Genomic DNA, 20,562 nt, shown 5'->3' on the forward strand with positions numbered 1-20,562 from the left:
GGCTCACCGCAACCTCCGCCTCCCGGGTTCAGGCAATTCTCCTGCCTCAGCCTCCTGAGTAGCTGGGATTACAGGCATGCGCCACCATGCCCAGCTAATTTTTTGTATTTTTTTTTTTTAGTAAAGACGGGGTTTCACCATGTTGGCCAAGATGGTCTCGATCTCTTGATCTCGTGATCCACCCGCCTCGGCCTCCCAAAGTGCTGGGATTACAGGCTTGAGCCACCGCGCCCGGCCTCTTCCAAGTCTTTACTTGACATACTCTTTGAAAAATTTTTATTTTAAACAGGGTCTTGCTCTGTCACCCAGGCTGTGATTATAGCTCACTGCAACCTCGAACTCCTGTGTTCAAGCCACCCTCTTGTGCAGCTAGGACCACAGGCATGTGCTACCATGCCTAGCTAATTTTAATTTTTTTTTGTAGAGATGGGGTCTTATTAAGTTGCTCAGGCTACTCTCAGACTCCTGGCCTCAAGCCATCCTCCTGCCTCAGCCTCTCAATATATGGGGATTACAGGTGTGATCCACCACATCTGGCCTACTTAACATGTCATTTCTGGGTTGGTTTCTATTGATTGACTTTTCTCCTTATTATGGTCATATTTTTTCTGCTTCTTTGCCATATCTGTTCACTTTTTTTTTTTTTTTTTTTTTGAGACGGAGTTTTGCTCTTGTTACCCAGGCTGGAGTGCAATGGCAGGATCTTGGCTCACCGCAACCTCCGCCTCCTGGGTTCAGGCAATTCTCCTGCCTCAGCCTCCTGAGTAGCTGGGACTACAGGCACGCGCCACCATGCCCAGCTAATTTTTTGTAGTTTTAGTAGAGACGGGGTTTCACTGTGTTGACCAGGATGGTCTCGATCTCTTGACCTCGTAATCCACCCGCCTTGGCCTCCCAAAGTGCTGGGATTACAGGCGTGAGCCACCGCGCCCGGCCACTTTTTATTAGATACCTGACATTACAAATTTAACCTTTTTGGGTTCTAGATACTTTTGTTTTCTAACAAATATTCTTGAGCTTGTTCTGGGATGCAGTTAAGTTGCTTAGAAACAGTTTGATCCTGGCTGGGCACAGTGGCTCACGCCTGTAATCCCAGCACTTTGGGAGGCTGAGGTGGCTGGATCACTTGAGGCCATGAGTTTGAGACCAGCCTGGCCAACATGGTGAAACCCCGTCTCTACGAAAAATACAAAACATAGCCAGGTGTGGTGATGCATGCCTGTAGTCCCAGCTACTTGGGAGGCTGAAGCATAAGAATCACTTGAGCCTGGGAGGTGGAGGTTGCAGTGAGCTGAGATCATGCCACTGCACTCTAGCCTAGGTGACAGAGCAAGACTATGTCTCGGAAAAAAAAAAAAAAAAAGAAACGAAACGGTTTTATCCTTTTGGATCTTGCTTTTAAGCTGCTTTAAAACACTTATTTATTTATTTATTTATTTATTTTAAAGATGAACAATAGCAGCATTTAATCTAAGGCTGATTATTCCCCACAGCTGAGGCAAGACCCTTCTGAGTATTCTATCTAATGTCTCCTATGGAATTAGGAGGTCTTTCCACTCTGATTGATGAGCTTAAGAGCTATTCCTGGCCCTGTGTGAGCTTCAAAGATTGCTCCCTATAATTCTTTAGTGCTTCTCTCCCCAGCCTTGGGATACTTTCCTCAAACCCATGAGCTCATTAGCACTTAGCTGAAGACATGAGTGGGGACCCTCTGCAGATCTCTGGGGCCCTCACTTTGTATGGCTCTCTCCTCTCTGGTATTCTGCCTTGGAACTCTAGCTGCCTTGGCCTCCCGAACTTCTCAATTCAGGGATTTGGAGTAGGCCTGAGTTCCCTCTCCCTTTTGGAAAGTCTCTCCTGGAAATAAACCGGGCTGATCTCAGGTCTCAGCTTGTCTTTTTTCTGTTTCTTAGGGATCACTCGTCTTCATTGCTTGATATATTGAAAACCATTGTTTCATGTATTTTGTCCAGCCAATTTTAGTTGTTTCAGGTGAAGGGAAAATCCACTTCCTGTTATTCCATCTTGGCTAGAAGCAGAAGTTTATATTGTTTTTTAATTTTGGAAAACTGTTTGAGGGCCTCTGGAATGCAGGATTATGCCAGGCCAAGTTGCTCATTATCAGGCCAGGGAAAGCGTCTTGAAGAGGCTAAAATGGCTTCCAACCTAACTGCAAGGACTCGGAGTCATTCTAGCAGAGAGGGGGAACTCTGCTTTTCTTTTCTGGCCCTTATCAAGCCTTTAGCTTTTATCTTTGGACTCAACTTACTAGTTAACATTCCTTTGGTGGTGAAGGTTTTGGTCTCTTCCACTCTCAAGCAATATCTCCCAGCTTACACTTGAAATCTTGAATCTTTTACTTGGTTCTCTTTAGTCCCTGTTTGTGTGTTTAGGTCACTAGAGGCTTCTACATCTGGGGCAAATTAAAGTTCCTCAGTGGTATTTACAGCAACCAGCATCTGTTCCTGTAGAGAACAATTAACCCAGAGACACTGCCTTGTTCTACCTTGAAGATGAATTGCAGACACACTTTTAAAAGGCGGATCCTTCATTTCAAGGGTGAATAAAATACCACTTAACAAAGCATTCAAGCTGGTTAAATTTAGGACATGAAAAAAACATGACCCAAGAATATTGTCTGGCTTTGAGCCCAGGGTATTTTTCCTTTTAGAGTAATTGGGTACCTTGTCATTCATGTGAAGTTGTTGCCCCCCAGCATTTTATTCAGGATGACAGGTCAACAGGGACTGTTTCGTTGCTAAATCTAATGGACACTTCTCTGTTATTAACCTACTTGACCTCTTAATATTTGACACTGTTGACTATTATTTCCTTCTTAATACTTCTTCTGGCTTTTCTTTTCCTTTTCTGGCCTTTCTTCCTCTGCCTGTTTTTCAGTTGGTACTATTCTTGGTTCTGTCCTGAGCCTTCTCACATTAAACATTCCCTCTGGGCTCTCTTACCCATTGCCATGGCCTCACCAGGAATTCCTAAATCTATATTTCTAGCCTAAGTGTTTTTTGCTGAGCTTTAGTCCATTATGTTCAACTGTTGTTCACTTGACATCTTCACTTGGACGGCACATGGGTCACTCAACCTTAGCAGGCTTGTAGTTGAACTCATCCGTTCTCCTGTCAGTTCAGCCCTGCCTCCCATGATCTCCGTCTCTCTAAAGGGTACTTCTGAACAATTTCTCAAACCAGAATTCCTTGCATTCTATCTTCTCATCTTCTACTCAATCACCAAGGCCTGTTGATTCGATCTCTTTCCATCTCTACTGCCACTACACTAGCTTGGTCATTGTCATCTTTTACCTGGATGACTAGAAAAGACTTCTAAGAGCAACTTGTGCTCCCAAGTCTCATGTCACGCAAACATTCCTACCCCTAACCAATCCGTTTTTTATTTTTTCATATTCTAGCCAGAGCAATCTTTCTAAAATGTGAATTAAAGGCTGTTGGGATCTTGCTTACAATCTTTTGCAACTGCTTTATGCTCTTAAAATAAAGTCCAAGCTTCTTATAATAAAATGTGAGGCTTTGTATGATTTTTCTTTCTTTCTTTTTTTTTCAGAGACAGAGTTTTGCTTGGGTTGTTCAGGCTGGAATGCAGTGGTGGGGATCTCGGCTCACTGCAACCTCTGCCCTCCCGGGTTCAAGTGATTCTCCTGCCTCCGCCTGTTGAGTAGCTGGGATTACAGGCATGTGCCACCACACCCGTAATTTTGTATTTTTAGTAGAGATGGAGTTTCATCATAGTGGCCAGGCTGGTCTCGAACTACTGACCTCAAGTGATCCACCCATCTCGGCCTGCCAAAGTGCTGGAATTACAGGTTTGAGCCACCACGCCTGGCCGAGGGCCTGTACGATTCGGCCCGTGTTTACCTTCTTGTGTATTACTCCTTCTCTCACATTCTAAGTTCCCTGCCACGTTTCCCGCTGTTCAGTTCCTCAAATGTACAACACTTCTCTCTCACTTTCTGGCCTTTACATGTTTTGTTCTTTCTGCCTGTAACCCTTCCTTTCTCTCTATACTTGGCTAAATCATCCTGTAGGTGACTTCCTTTGGGCAGTCTTCCCTGACCTCCTTTCTCATCTTGGTCTGCCTAGCTCCCCAGATTAAGTGAAATGTTATTCTACGCTTCCAGAAGTCAGTTTGTAGTTTTCTGTTTCTAACCTTACCTGATTTTTGTCCTCGTCTAGCTTCCTACTTAGCACTGACAAATCTTTGTTTTTTTCCTACCTTCTGAAATAGTTAAAATTACATTAGTATCATCTGTTTCTTGAAGATCTTATAGAATAGCCTCTTAAAACTATCTGGATTTTCTACAATTTTGTCAAATAGAGTTTCGGTTTTCTTTTCTATTTCATCTATGGTTAGTGATCTATTAAAATTTCAAACTCTTGTATCGATTTTACTAATTAATACTTTCTAGAAAATCATCCAGTTCCTCTCAGATTTTCAAATTTATATAATAAGGTTGCTTTGGTTTTCTCTTATAATTTAAAATATCAGCTGGACGTGGTGGCTCACACCTGTAATCCCAGCACTTTGGGAGGCCAAGGCGTATGGTTCACTTAAGGTCAGGAGTTTGAAACCATCCTGGCCAACATGGTGAAACCCCATCTCTACTAAAAATACAAAAATTAGCCGGGCGTGGTGGCATGCGCCTGAAGTCCCAGATACTTGGGAGGCTGAGGCAGGAGAATCGCAACAGGTCTATTTTATTGGACTTTTAGAGACAAGGTTTTGGTCTTATTGTTGAAGTCTATCTTTTTGGAATAAATTTTATCTTTAACTTAAAAAATTTTTTTCTTCTGAATTAGTTTATTCCTCTTCTAATTTTTTGAAATGAATTTCTAGTTAAAACACTTTAAATCTTTGTTATTTTCTAAATAAATTATCCCACTGAACATTCTACTCTACTCCATTGATCTGTCTTTTCTTTCTAGTTTTTTTTTTTTTTTTTTTTTTGAGACAGAGTTTCACTCATGTTACCCAGGCCGGAGTGCAATGGCGCGATCTCGGCTCACCGCAACCTCCGCCTCCTGGGTTCAGGCAATTCTCCTGCCTCAGCCTCCTGAGTCGCTGGGATTACAGGCACGCGCCACCATGCCCAGCTAATTTTTTGTAGTTTTAGTAGAGACGGGGTTTCACCGTGTTGACCAGGACGGTCTCGATCTCTTGACCTCGTGATCCACCCGCCTCGGCCTCCCAAAGTGCTGGGATTACAGGCTTGAGCCACCGCGCCCAGCCTCTTTCTAGTTTTATATTATTTAATACCATTTAACATCTGGTAGTCCAAGTTCCTTTTATTATTATTATTACTTTTCTTTTTTTAAGACGGGATTTGACCATGTTGGTCAGGCTGGTCTTGAACTCCCAACCTCAGGTGATCCACCCGCCTTGGCCTCCAAAGTGCTTAGATTACAGGCGTGAGCCACCATGCCCGGACTTATTATTATTTTTCTAAGTTTTCTTGGTTATTAGGCTAGATAATATCTTACAGTTGCTAAGATTGAGAATTATTATGAAAATTCACCCAAATAAATCCATTTAGTCCCTTCCTTTCAAAACTCAATATTCCTTATTCTTCCAGATATAGTCGATCTTTAAAAAAATGCCTCAAATCATTGCTTGATACTGTATTATGCTAAAAGTGCTTATAATCAATCTGTGTATATGAATGTGGCATATATGTAATGTATGTGTTTTGTGTGCATGTGTCTGTGTGATATGTGTGCTTATATATATGCATAGGATGCATCTATAATGTGTGGGGTGTGTTTGTATATGTATTTGAGGTGTGTATGTAGTGTGTTTATGTGTGTGTATATGTGTCTGTGATGTGACTGTGTGTGTACATGGGATATGTTAAGGTATGTGTATGTATGTGCACAGAATGTATGATTGTTATCGTGTGTGGTATGTTGATGTATGTGTGGAGTGGAAGAGATACTAAGGCCCCGGGAGTGCTAGAATGCTCAGGACATGTGAGAAAGCCAGGCTTGGTCAAACTCCCCTGCCTTCCTGGGGAAAGCAGGGCCATGACCATGACCCTTTCTGGATGTTGCTTGTGGACAGCAGTGTGGGTTAATAGGGCCAGTCCCTCCTGAAGTGCCCTGCCCAGTCTCCCACTCACCTCTCTCCTCCATCTCTTGAGAAAAGGGTGACCGATCTGTCCTTTTAGGAAAAGGAAGCTTCCAGCATGCTGCTAAGTAAAGGAGCCTTACTGGTGGTGGTGAAGGTAGTACCACCAGATCAGGATCAGGCTGGCCTTGGAATCTTCAAACTGAATAGGTTAGCTGCTGAGTGGGGCAGGAGTCAGGAGGAGATCCCTCTACAAAGCAGTGGGATCTTTGTTCCCATTACCCGGTGTAAGGCGTAAGTGCCCAGTGTGGGCCTCGGTCTTTTCTCTCCTAGGTCACTTTCAGACAGCACACTTCTGCCCAATTCTCCTGGATCTCACCCTTCTGAGTGTTTCACCTACAGGTTGCTCATGGCCTCCTGAGTCCAAGGTAGTCTCCTCATTGGGAGGAGGCTCTACAGTGATCCCTGGCAAAGCTGTGAAGAGGTGACTGTCATCTTGGGCACATCACCTTCCCTTTCCCTGTGGGCCTTCCTTTGCTCTGTTTCCTGAACACCATGCTTTCTAGTTCCTCCTGCGAGTGAACACCCTTTGCATGGGGCATACAAAACTCATGCTTTTGAACTCCATCTTGTTTCTGCAGATCTGCCATGTCTCTGGGTTCAGTGTCCTGTCTACATCCTGTGGCTTCAGCCTGAGGTTGCCCATATTCCCTGGCTGGATGGAGTGGCTAAGCCCTGATATCTCTTTGCCCAGAAGAGATGCATGGACTCAAACTTCTCCAGCCAGGAGGAGGATCACGTGTGCCCAAATCCAGGGTGCAGGTAAGCCCACCTGCCATTGGCTTCAGGCTACGAGAGTGGTCCTGCCCTTGTTAAAGGCAGTGTTCATTGGGTATGTGTGTAAGGAGGGTAGGGGAGCAGGGGGTGGGGCAGTAAAGAACAGGGCAGGACTTCACAAAGTGCCAGGATTCAAGCAATCCTCTGGCATTTATATGACTTATTTGTATTGGACCACCAGTTTGCTGATTCCGGGCTCCTCCAGTTTCTGCTCCTTGCTGGTGGCCACCTGACCCTGTGGCGTCTGCTCCCTTCACCTGCTGCTGGCCATGGGACAGATGTGTAGGCCAAGGAAGAGTAGGACAATAGTGTTTGGGGCAGACAGGCCTGGGTTCAAATCTCAGCTCTGTCTTTTCCTAGCTCTGCAAAACTTGGACATGTCATCTGTCTTCTCTGCCAGAGATTCAGATTTCTTTCTGGTAAATTGGGCTAATACTTATTAGATTTACTCTGAAGATTAACTGAGATGATGTATGTAAATTGCCCAGCTCAGCCTTCTGCATCTGGTACTCAACACATAACTCTTCCCTCCACTTTCTCTCTTGCGTCTCCCCATCTTGTTTTTGAGTGGATCACTGAAACACAAATATCCACTTGGCAATGAAGTCTGGGGAACAGGGACAAATACCAACACTTCCCAGTTTTAGATTTACACGAGACTAACAGCTTTCCTTCCCACAGTGGCAACAGTCAGAAATTTGCAGACCAGATGTCTTGGTGTGAAACTGCTCCCCGGAGGTGTCCTGTAAATGTTTGCCGACAAAGCAGCGCAGGGGTTGACCTTCCAGCTCTGCCTCCCTGCACCAGGCTGGGAGATTCACCCACCCCCACCGTTCCCTGTGCGTTCCTCTTTCTCAGACGCTGTGGGCCTGTCCTGCTGTCCAGTGGCATCAGGCTGTGGGATGGGGGGCCATCGGGGTGGTTGGAGTAAGCTGCTCCCATCTGGACCTGTGTCATTCAAGAGGAGGCTCAAAAGAGTGATGTAGGACGCAGGGTTTGGGAGGGGGATGCAGCCTGGTTGGGGGCGACCTGTCCAAGCGCAGAGAGCATTTTCCAAACCCCACTGCCCTGGGCCATGGAGTGCTCCTTTGCCCTTGCTTGGATCTAATGATTATAGGTCTGAGCTTCAAAGCAGGTTATAAACCCGACTAATTGCTGGTCTAGGAGAGCTGGGCGAGGAGGCCAAGCCTGCCCATTGTGGGCACCCCGGACTGAACTCGTGGGGCTGGCCCTTCCAACCAGGAGCGCGGTGCTGGGGCCCGGAGCCCCTGGGTGGCCGCCCCGTTCCTCCGGCTCCTTGGGTGGCTGCCCTCGCGCTCTGCGCCCGTCTCCGGCGCCGCCTCCCCCACCCCGGGCCGGCGCTGCTCCGGCAGGTGGACCTCTCTTCATTCAAACCCGCGCGGACCAATCAGGGCCGGGCGCGCCCGGGCCGTTCCAACGCGCAGTGCAGCCAGGCCTCCCGCTCGCGCTCCTCCCGCCCTGCAGATCCCGCCGCCGGGGGCGGTGAGCCTGCTGCCTCGGTTACTGGGGAGCAACACAGCCGCCTCGGGTTGCAGGCGCTCCTGTCCGGGTCGCAGCGGGACGCCATGGAGCGCTCCCTGCACCGCGTCTCCCTCGGGAGCCGGCGTGCCCACCCGGACTTGTCTTTCTACCTCACCACCTTTGGTAAGTGCCCGCTGGGGCTGGCGGCAGGGGCTGCTTCACCCTGTTCGCAGCGCCCAGAAACGCAGCCCCTCGTGGTGACAGATGAGGCTGGGAGAAGGTGCTTTTTCTCTATGGGGGCACCATCTCTGGCCCCTTTGTCCTGAGACTGTCCAGGAGGGCACAGGCTAAGGACAAGCAACTCGCTGGACACCACCTGCTGCCCGGCCATGGGTGCCAACTGCAGTTGGTTCTGCCTCACTTGGCTGGAATAATCACACTCTCGTTAATCTTTCAGAGACCCGGGTTGTCACCACTGAGTTTCTCATTAGCAAGCAGCTCAGGTTAAATCAAGGTGTTGTTATTGCAACTGGAGATCTCATTCACCCACTTTCCTTTGGCTCAGGGAGCAGACAGGTGCTGGGTCCTTTGGCCTTGCCGTTTTGCGGGCTCACCTTGGAGGCTGAAATCTGACTTTGTTGGGTATTAGAGCCACAGTGGAGATGGGAGAATTCTCTCCTCCAAGACAGAACAATCCCTTAGGAGGGTCCTAGGGCTTCCTCAGGGCTTGAAGTGGAAGGAAATAAACAGTAGGCCTCATTCCCAAGCCCCTAGGTAGCAGACTGAGTTCCCTCAAATAACAGGTGGGCAGCAGCTGCCCAAAGGCCTGGGCACACCTGGCCTTCCCGGTAGCCATAGTAAAGGTAACAACGCTTCCCTAGAGTGTAGCCCTTCATTTGCTCACTGGTCCTGCAACTCTCTGTGGAGAGGGGTCATTTATCCTCTGTGAAGACTTGAAACCAAGAGATCTTCCATGAGCCACTGGCAGAGTTGGTAGCTGAACTCAAGCCTTCCAGAGATGACCTGTCCAGCATATTTTTGTTTGGACTTGCATACAATCTCCTTCTAAAGGTTGGGGCTGTTACCGCAACATAACTGGACTTTGCCCAGCTTTCAGAGACAGAGTGCCCAAGAAGTTGTTCCCTCCCTGGGGTTCATGGCTCTTCTGCTTTCAGTCTTACTCTCATCCAATACACTTGGCTTTTCACAACTTGCTTTTTTTTTCCTCTAGGGGTGGAGGGAATGATGGAAGAGCAGTGGCTTGGCCCTTCGAAATTGCCTGATGTCTGGTAGCAGGAATTCATTGGTCCAGTTGGTGGAAGATAGAGGGCGATTAACCAGCCATCATTTGTTGAGCGCGTACCATGTGCTATTCCTTGTGCCAAGTGTTTTACTTGCATTATCTCACTTAATGCCCCAGCCTAGAAGGCAATTCCTGCTAACCCCATTGGGGTTAAACCAGTCTGAGACAAGGGTGGTTTCCAGGATGATCTGCCTTGGCTGGACTAGGAGTGGCCAGGAAAGAGTGTCAGGGAGCTGTCAGGCCCTCTTACCTTAGCTGTGCCCTGATTAAAAAGTAAACATATGTTTGCTTTTTTCCTTATGATCATGGTAAGATGTGTTTACTGCTGAATATTTAGTGAAAAGAAGAAAGTGAAAATCACTTGTAATCTGAACTTCTCAGAGGCCACTGGTAACTTTCTGATTTATATCCTTTCATGCTTATTTACATACTTACTTCTCTCTCTCTCTCTGTCTCTGTCTCTCTCTCTTTCTCTCTCTCTCTGTGTGTGTGTGTGTGTGTGTGTGTATGTATTTAATTTTAACAAAATTGAGATCAGGTTTGTATGGACACTTTGTAACCCATATGTTTTCCTTAGTGGCCTGATGTGATATTTCCTTGCATCAGTCCATATTCTTCTGGATTAATCTCCCTGCCAGATCTGGGAATTTGGGGAGGGCTCAGGCCCAGCAGGGAGTGGATCTTCCTGCCCAGCCATAGCCTCAGGGCTCAGTCTGATGGGTATCAGGGAAGGTTGCTGCTTGAATGAGTGGCTGTGACCTGAATGTGCAGGAGTCAGGCAGGAGCCTGGGTGGGATGGGAAGCCACCTGCTCTTATTTGTGCAGCTTCCTGTCACATCTCTCTGAGGAAGCTCATGAGAGCATTTGAAAAATTCTCTCCTGTTTCCTGCATTGGCTCTGTCTCCCTGGATGCCATTTGTCGAGGTGCCCCTTTTTCAGGCTGCTGATTTTCTTTATCCACTGTGATCTTCACTAATCTGCTTATGAACAAAGATTCCTATCCATGTTTTCCAAACCTGGCCAAATATCAGAAGCATCTGGGGAGCCTGTTAAAAATACAGAGATTCCTAGAATCTTCTTCCAGAGACTCTGGTTTAATAGGTCTGGAGTGGAGCCTGAGAATATGAACATGGGCTTTGCCTTGAGAAAACCAGATGAAGATGTTACTTAGCTGGTAGTTTTCTGAACACAGACATGTAAAGTGAGTATAATCACTATGGAAATATAGAGACAAAACTGATTTGATCAGAATTCTCTTTGGGGAGAGTACTGCATGATATATGTATTGTTTGTGTGTACACACGAATGCAACCCCTTGTCCCCACAAAAGGAGTATGTTCAAGTGACATTAATGGAAGGACACTGCCTTTTGAGGAGGTGGCCTTACTTCAGGGGAAGGGAGTAGGCAAGCCAAGGCTAGGACCCAACTACTGTAGAGGGATTTGTTTTTTCTTTATTGTACAAACTGATGTAATTTGAAGTCATTATAGGTTTATATAGTATTTTTCTCCAGGATTATGTATTTTATTTTATTTTATTTATTTACGTTTGAGACAGAGTCTTGCTATGTCACCCAGGCTAGAGTACAGTGGTATGCTCTTGGCTCACTGCAACCTCCACCTCCTGGGTTCAAGCGGTTCTCCTGCTTCAGCCTCCTGAGTAGCTGGGATCATAGGTGGCTACCACCGCACCCTGCTAATTTTTGTATTTTTAGTAGAGACGGGATTTCACCATGTTGGCCAGGCTTGTCTCGAACTCCTGATCTCATGATCCGCCTACCATGGCCTCCTAAAGTGCTGGGATTACAGGCATGAGCCATTGCGCCCAGCCCTATATATTTTATTTTGATTAGGATATTTGCTGATTTTTTGGTAACAGCTTTATTGAGATATAATTCGGATACATACAATTCACTCATTTAAACCATACAATTAATGGTTTTTAGTGTATTCACAGAATTGTGTAACTATTATCACAGTTTTAGAAGATTTTCATTCCCTCAAAAAGAGACATTATGCTCTTTAGCTTGTAACCCCAGTCTTCCTTTGTCCTCAACCCTAAGCAATCACTAATCTACATAAACTCTCTCTCTAGATTTGCCTATTCTGGACATTTCATAGAGATGGAATCGTATATTTTTTTGTGACTGACTTCTTTCACTTAACGTAATGTTTTCAGGTTTAACCCATGTTGTAGCAGCTAGCAGTACTCCATTAATTTTTATGGCTAAATAGTATTCACTGTATGGATATACCACATTTAAAAAATTTATTCATCTGGTGATGAATATTTTGGTTGTTTCTCCCTTTAACTATTATGAATAATACTGCCATGAACACTTGTGAACAAGTTTTTGTGTGGACAAATGTTTTCATTTCTCTTCATATACACACAGTATATACCTAGGAGTAGATTTCCTGGGTCCTATGGTAACTCTTTGTTTTAACTATTTAAGGAACTACCAAACTCTTTTCCAACATGGCTGTGTCCCATCAACAGTGTATGAGGGTTTTGGTTTTCCCACATCCTCACCAACACTTGTTATTATCTGACTTTTTAATTCTGGCCATCCTAGTGAGTGTGAAGTGATACTCATTATAGTTTCAGTTTGCATTTCCCTGATGACCTGCATAATATTGAACATTTTTCATGTGCTCATTATTTATATATCTTCTTTGGAGAAAAATTTATCCAGATCTTTTGTTCATTTTATTTGGTCTATTTGTCTTGTTATTATTGAGTTTTAAGTGTTCTTTATATATCGTAGATGTAAGTTCCTTAACAGATGCATGATTTGCAAATATTTTCTCTCAATCTGTGGGCTTTTTTCACTTTCTTGATAGTGTTCATTGAACTCCAAACATTTTTTTGGGGATGGGGTCTTGCTCTTTTGCCCAGGCTGGAGTGCAGTGGCATGATCATGGCTTCCCTTTGACCTTGCAGCCTCAACCTCCTGTGCTCGTGATCCTCCCACCTCAGCCTCCTGAGGAGCTGGCACTACAGACATGTGCCACCATGCCTGGCTAATTTTTCTTATGTAAAACAACTTTTTATAGAGATGAGGTCTCTGTATGTTGTCCAGGCTAGTCTTGAACTCATGGACTCAAGCGATCTCCTGCCTTGGCCTCCCAAAGTGCCGGGATTATAGGCATGAACCACTATGCCCAGCCAGAACCCCAAACATTTTTAATTTTGATGAAGTCCAACTTTTTTTTTGTTGTTGTTACTTGTATTTTGTGTCATATCTCAGAATCCACTGCCAAATCTAAGGTTCTATCAGCTACCAAGAGATTCACCTCTATGTTTTCTTCTAAGAGTTTTATAGTTTTGACTCTTATATTTAGGTCTTTGATCCACTTTAAGTTAATTTTTATGTATGGTATGAGGTAAGAGTTCAACTTCATTCTTTTGTGTAGCTCTCTAGTTGTCCTAGTACCATTTGTTGAAAATATCATTATTTCTCTATTGCATGACCTTGGTGCCTTTATTGAAAATCAATTGCCCGTAGACCCATGGGCTTATTTCTAGAATCTCAATTCTATTCCGTTGATCTACCTGTCTATTGTCATTCCAGTACCATACTGTCTTGATTACTGTTGCTTTGTAGTAAATTTTGAAATCAGGTTGTATAAATCCTTCAATTTTGTTCTTCTCTTTCAAGATTATTTTGTCTGTAATGGGTCCCCTTGAGTTTCCATTTGAATTTTAGGAATAATATTTTATATAGAAAATAAAAAAAACCTGGCTGGGCATGGTGGCTTATACCTGTAATCCCAGCACTTTGGGAGGCTGAGGTGGGCAGGTCACCTGAGGTCAGAGTTCAAGACCAGCCTGACCAACATGGTGAAGCCCCTGTCCCTACTAAAATACAAAAAAATTAGCTGTGCATGGTGGTGCATGCCTGTAGTCACAGTTACTCAGGAGGCTGAGGCAGGGGAATCGCTTGAACCCAGGAGGCAGAGGTTGCAGTGAGCTGAGATTGTGCCACTGCACTCCAGCTTGGCGACAGAACAAGACTCCATCTCAAACAAATAAACAAACAACACAACACAACACAACTTCACAAAAATGTTGGATAGTTTAAAAATACCTTCTTGAAGGGATACCAACTTGTTAGTTTGACTGATGAACCAAATTATTAACTTACCTGGGGTCTCCGAACCAAATTTTTAACTTGCTTGGAATGTTTAGTCACCTGGACGTGGTGAGTGGTCAGGAGAGAAAACAGGTTGCCTTTCCTGCCGGGCATCTGGGTTCAGAGAGGATGGGCAGGCTGGACATGTTCTGAGGTTTGCAGGTGGCTGTGGACATTGGGTGACACAACACACCTCTCTTTAGAAATGCCAGCCCCCCAGTGAACCTGCAAAATGAAAGCTGTCGGGAGCATCTCTAAATGCAGGCTCTAGAGGAGTGGCTGGAGTCCCTGATTTGCCAGAGGGAATTCGGGAAGATGTGGTTCTGGAGGCAGAGAAGACTTAGGAGTGTCATTGATTTGCTGGCCAATGGTTTTTCTGGGAAAATTTGCCATTGATTTGCTGGAAAAATGATTTTCATTTTTCCCCATGTTTGTTGTGTTGGCACAACGTTAGTTGGGGCCGCTTCTACCCCTCTCTCTCTGCTTCTCTTTAGAAGCCACGGAGATAAATAATTCATTTTCTGTAGTGAGAGTGAAGCTTGGGAACAGATGTCAGCCAGCTGCATGGTGTATTGGGCAGTGCACGGTCAGGCCCTGAGCTGGAGGCCTTCAACGTGTCCCTGCCAGCTGCCCCTGACTGGCATGTGTTTCCAGTCCTGCTGCTCTGAGCCTGGGAGATTCCCTGGCATGGCTGGGGAAACCTATCCAACTGTTTCTCAAGAGCTCACCATTTGCTGGTCATAATCCTCAGCATTTACTGGCTTTTCTGTCATTCCGAGTCCATCTGCTTGGGAGCTTTCAGAAATTCCTCAAAGTTTCTGGCCAGTTGTTAGCCCTTTGTCCTCTTTTCCCATTCTGCTTTGTATATGTTCTTTTTAAACATTTTTAAAATTTTGAAATATTATGTAGACAGAAAAGTGTCCCCCCAATAATGTGCAATCCAGTGACTTATCACACAGAAAATACCTTTGTAACTTTCACCAGAGTCAAAACTGGAACACTTCTTGTATTCTGAAGACTCATGTTGATAATGTAGCTCTTTTCTTTATCATTTACTTCAAAATATTTTCTAATTTTCCTTGTCATTTCTTTTTTAGTCCTTGGGTTATTTAGAAGTGTTTCTAAGTCTCTAAATATTGGGGATTTTCTGGCACTATTTTTATATTTACTTTGCATTTTGGTCAGAGACTATACCCTCCATCCTTTAAATTCTTTGAAATTCATCAAGATTTACTTAGTGACTCAGCATAGAGTTAGTTTTGTGTTGTTGTGGTGGTGGTTGTTGTTTTGAGACTGAGTCTCACTCTGTCACCAGGCTGGAGTGCAGTGGCGCAATCTAAGCTCACTGCAGCCTCCCCTTCCTGGGTTCAAGCGATTCTCCTGCCTCAGCCTCCCAAGTAGCTGGGATTACAGGCACCTGCCACCACGCCTGGCTAATTTTTGTATTTTTAGTAGAGATGGGGTTTTATCATGTTGGCCACACTGGTCTCAAACTCTTGAGCGCAGATGATCTGCCCTCCTTGGCCTCCCAAAGAGAGTCAGTTTTTATAAATGTTCTGTGTGTACTTGAAAAGAATTCTGCAGCAGTTGGGTGCAGTGTTCTTTGTGTATGTCAAGTTTAGGTCAAGTTTGCTCCTTACGTTATTCAACTATTTTGTATCCTTGTTGATTTTTCCTGTTTTCTCTGTAAGTTACTAAGAGAGGTGTATTAGAATTCCTACTGTGATTGTAAATTTGTCTGTTTCCCATTGCAGTTCTGTCAGTTTTTCCTTTACATGTGTTGAAGTTATATTAACAACATACACATTTAAAATTATTGTCTTTCTGATGAGCTGAAATTTTTATTATGAAGTCTATTATTATTATGAAATCTTTTTTATTTCTAGTAGGGATAAAGTCTACTTTTCCTGATAGTAACATAGCTACCCATGTTTCTTTCAGTTAATATTTGCCTGACATATCTTTTTCCATTCTTTTTCTTTCAACCTTTCTGGATCTACATTTTATGTGTCCTGTGTCTATTGCAAAGAACAGGCATGTAGCTGGGAGCAGTGGGTGGCTCATGCTTGTATTCCCAGCACTTTAGGGGGCCAAGGTGGGAGGATTCCTTGAACCCAGAAGTTCAAGACCAGCCTGGGCAATATAGTGAGATCTCATCTCTACAAAAAGTAAGAAAAGTAGCTGGGCATGGTGGCATGCACCTGTGGTCCTAGCTACATGGGAAGGTGAGGCAGGAGGATCATTTGAACCTGGGAGGTCAAGACTGCAATGAGCTATGATTGTGACACTGTACCCTAGCCTGGGTGACAAAGCGAGAGACCCTGACTCAAAACAAACAAACAAACAAATAAACAGTACAGGCACAGAGCTGTTATTATTATTATTTTCTTGTCAGTGAAGACCTAGGATGATATTTTTCTTCAAAAAACCTTTGTTTGTTTGTCAGGTGCTCAGAGTCACTGGGATCATCTTAAGTCTGTGTTAGGGACTGAGAGTACTTGAATCAAGCTGTAGTACCTGGAGGAGCTCTGTCTGATTAAAGTTCACCCTATTCCTATGCAGCAACCCTTCAGGGTCCCTGTGCAAAATTGGCTCAGAAGAACCCTGCTTCTTGGTGGGCCCCGGCCTCCAGTTCCTCTTCCTCTAGCCCTGAGAAGCAGGCAGGAACTCAGTCAGCCTCTTGAGCTCACAGTTAGCCCTCTGGAATTTGAAAACACCCCAGGAGAAAATTAGCCCAGAAAAACACTAGGCTTCCTTCCACTGTCTTCCATCCCCCTAGATCCTGCCTGCTAGTTCCTCTCTGGCTTGTTGTTTATCTAAGAAGATGCTTTAACATACTTTGTTTAGCATTTCTAGTTTTACTCAGTGGATCTGTCATCCCAGAAATGGAAGTCCTCTACATATGTTTTCTAAGCTTTTGGAGTTGGTTTTTGTTTGTCTGTCTTTTTCCTTCCTCTCTGCCTCCCTCCCTGCCTCTTCCCTCCATCCCTCCCTCCCTCCCTCCCTCCCTCCTTCTCTTCTTTCTCCTTGCCTGCCTACCTGAAGTTCTCCGAGCAGGCATTACTGGGGCTGGAGGGTCCCTTTCCAAGATTGCTCATTCACATGGCTCTTGGCAGGAGGCCTCAGTTCCTTGCTACCTGTAGTTAGGAGGCTTCTGTTTCTCATTACATGGGCCTCTTTGTAGGATTGCTCGAGCTTTCTTATTATGAGGCAGCTGGCTTCCTTCTAGGCAAGTGATACAAAAGTGAAAGCAAGAAAGAACTCCCATAAAAAGAGAGGGGGCGGGGGAGGGATAACATGGGGAGAAATGCCAGATATAGTATGCACCTAAAGTAAAATAAATAAAAAAAAAAAAAGATGAAGGCCGGGCGTGGTGGCTCACGCCTGTAATCCCAGCACTTTGGGAGGCCGAGGCGGGTGGATCGCTAGGTCAAGAGATCGAGACCATCTGGTCAACGTGGTGAAACCCCGTCTCTACTAAAAACACAAAAATTAGCTGGGCATGGTGGCACGTGCCTGTAATCCCAGCTACTCGGGAGGCTAAGGCAGGAGAATTGCTTGAACCCAGGAGGCGGAGGTTGCGGTGAGCCGAGATCGCGCCATTACACTCCAGCCTGGGTAACGAGCGAAACTCCGTCTCAAAAAGAGAGAGAGAAAAAAAAAAAAAGATGAATAACCCAGTTCAAAAATGGGTGAAGGTTTTGAATAGACATTTTTTCCAAAGGAAAATGGCCAACAGCACATGAAAAAATACTCAATGTCATTAGTTATCAGGAAAATGCAAATCAAAACCACAATGAGATACTATTATACTAGAATGACTATAATAAAAAAAGAGACCATAGCAGGTATTGAAGAAGTTGAGGGGAAACTGGAACGCTTGTACATTGCTGGCCGGAATGGCAAATAGTGTAACCACTTTGGAAAAGTTTGGCAGTTCCTCAAACAGTTAAATGTAGAGTTACCATTTGCCCCAGCAATTCCACTCCTAGGGATAAATCCAAGAGGAATGAAAACAGATGTTCACACAAACATATGTACATACCTGTTCATAGCAGCATTATTCATAATAGCCAAAAAGTAGAAATAACCCGAAATATCCATCACCAGATGACTGGATAAACAAAATATAGTATATTCATACAATGAAATATTATTTGGCCACAAAAGGAATAAAATACTGATACTTGCTACAGTATGGTTGAACCTTGAAAACATTATGCTAAGTGAAAGAAGTCAACCACGAAAGACCACGTGTCGTGTGATTCTATTTACATAAGTATCCAGAATAGGCAAGTCCTTAGAGACAGAAAGCAGATGAGTGGTTGACAGTGGCTAGGGGAGAAGGCATTAGGGTGTGACTGCAAAAGAGTATGGAATTTCTTTTAGGGGAGGATGAAAACGTTCTAAAATTAGATAGAGGTGATTGATTACAGAATCCTGCGAATATACTAAAAGAAAATTGCATGCTTTAAATTGGTGAAGTGTGGCCGGGCACGGTGGCTCAATCCCAGTACTTTTGGAGGCCAAGGTTGGTGGATCATCTGAGGTCAGGAGTTCGAGACCAGCCTGGCCAACATGGTGAAACCCTGTCTCTACTAAAAATACAAAAAATTAATCGGGTGTGGGTGGCATGCACCTGTAATTCCAGCTACTTGGGAGGCTGAGACAGGAGAATAACTTGAACCTGGGAGGCAGAGGCTGCAGTAAGCCAAGATCACATCATTGCACTCCGGCCTGGGCAGCAGAGTGAGACTCCATCTAGAAAAGGACCAAAATCGATGAAGTGTATGATATGTGAATTATATCCCAATACAGCTGTTAAAAAAAGAAGGAACTCATAATACCTTTAATATCGTAAAGTTGGAAGTCATCCATTGTCATTTCCACCACATTCTATTTGTGAGAAGCAAGTGACTAAGTCCAGCCCGTGTCTGAAGGGAGGAACTAAGCTTCACCTCTAGAATGGAAAAGTATCAAAGACTTTGTGGACAAAGTCCACAATCTTTTTCTAGATTGGAGACATTTCTAGGAGTCTGCCCTCTCTTTTTCTCTTTTTCTTTTTCTTTTTTTTTTTCCTTTCAGACAGGTCTCACTCTGTTCCCCAGGGTCCAGGCTGGAGTGCAGTGGTGCGATCATGGTTCACTGTGGGCTCAACCTCTTGGGTTCAAGTGCTCCTCCCACCTAAGCCTCCCAAGCAGCTGGGACTATAGGATGTGCCACTATGCCCAGCTAACCTCTTGGCTTCTTGAGAAAAGCTGTGGGATCTTGTGCTGTCCCTGCTGGCTCTCTCTGCCTCTGAATCTGAGGGTTGTGTTGGCAGATGCAGCGGGCACAGTAGAGGAGGTGCTCGCTGGAGGGCTGTGTGGGTTCCAGAAGACGGAGCACAGGAAAGAGGGCTGGACTAGGGGTAGAGGTCTAGTCTCCAGCCCTGGATTCTCTAGGCCCAGAGCAAATCACCTTCCATCTCAGGCATGACTATTCTGGCTACAAAATGAGGAGACTGGACAAAACGACCTCAGGGGCCGTGTGTGTTAGACATTTGCTAGAGTATCCTGGTGAGAGCATGGAGGGGACAGGCATGGCTGAGGGAGGGATCTTGTGAACTGGGGCAGGTGTGTCCTGGCCTGGGGAGCCTGGAGTCTGGTCTGCTGGATTTAGTTTCTCTGCTGTAACAGGGTACAGAGCACCCTGGTCTTCCTGAGGAGTCTCTGGTTGGCAGGGCCGGGAATGGGAGCTGTGCAGTGCAGGGCAGACTCGTCTCAATCCCAAATCACCCTTTGCCCCTGGCCCTTCGTCAGTTCCACTTCCCACTTGGCCTTGTCCAAGTCCCTGTCCTAGCCACTGGGCTGTGAGCCCTGTGAGGGCAGGCACCTGCTCAGTCTCATGCAGATGCCCAGCAAATATTTGCTAAATGGAATTAGCGATCATTTGTGTCTGGAGATTTCTTGACCCTGACTTCTGTGTAAAGGGCCACTGTTAGGTGATAGGTGTCGTGGAGGTTCCTGTGGCTTGGGGATCCAAGCATGTCTGTGGCAGAGCTGGCTTTGCACGGGTAGTTGTTTCAGAAAAAAAAAAGTTTCATGTTAAATATAGATGTCTTTGAGTTGGTGAAATCCAACCCGTGACTGCTGGCTTCCTTTGTGTGTTTCCAAACCTCCCTCTCCCACCCCACACTAGATAAGGCACAGTTTTCACAGGAGGTTTCGCAGTTCTAGGGAGCCACAGTTAAGTAATTGCTCAGACCTTGAGATAATAATACAGTGGGTTCTCCCGGCGCCTTCATTCAAGGACACCCCCTCACCCGCCAGCGTGATCTGATCACAGCTTGGCGAGTGCCATAACCCCTTTTATTAGCTCCAGCTCACATCCATGGCCACTGTGGTCCTGAAAGAAGAGGGCAGTTAGGGCTGGAACTGAAACAGGATTCCTGGGCTTCTGAGATCTGGGTCCTGGGCAGGACAGCAGCGGATATTTCTGATAGATGAAGGGCTGGACCAGGGCTTGTGGGAGCCTGAATTGCTTTGGACTGAAGCTTAAACACCAGAAGTGTGAGGGTCAAGTGGTGACTGGGTCACAGTGACTGGGGGACTTATGCAGAGTTAGGAGATATGAAGTGTTCTCCAAACCTGTCCTCTCACCAGCCTAGTTTCATGAGGCATGACCAGAAGTGACCAGGTGGGATGATGAGGGGATGTGTCACTGTGCTGTGAGG

General features: G+C 45.3%; 1 protein-coding gene across 5 annotated transcripts in view; it reads left to right on the forward strand.

The window, feature by feature from the left end:
* The first annotated feature begins 6,510 nt into the window (after positions 1-6,510).
* The window catches only part of RGS3 (regulator of G protein signaling 3), a 131,666-nt gene continuing 117,614 nt past the window's right edge, over positions 6,511-20,562 (forward strand). Inside the window, exons 1-2 of one of the 5 annotated variants that reach the window (XM_032240433.1) lie at positions 6,511-6,574; positions 6,732-6,912. In XM_032240433.1, coding sequence (XP_032096324.1) covers positions 6,810-6,912 — 103 coding nt within the window. In that variant the 5' untranslated portion in view covers positions 6,511-6,574; positions 6,732-6,809. Of the gene's footprint in view, positions 6,913-8,414; positions 8,593-20,562 lie in introns of those variants that run through there. The other 4 variants (XM_032240430.1, XM_032240432.1, XM_032240438.1 and 1 more) reach the window with 4 other exon arrangements.

This window comes from Sapajus apella, unplaced genomic scaffold (assembly GCF_009761245.1).
Source record: "Sapajus apella isolate SASKATOON/1434 unplaced genomic scaffold, GSC_monkey_1.0 scaffold46, whole genome shotgun sequence".
NCBI lineage: Eukaryota > Metazoa > Chordata > Mammalia > Primates > Cebidae > Sapajus > Sapajus apella.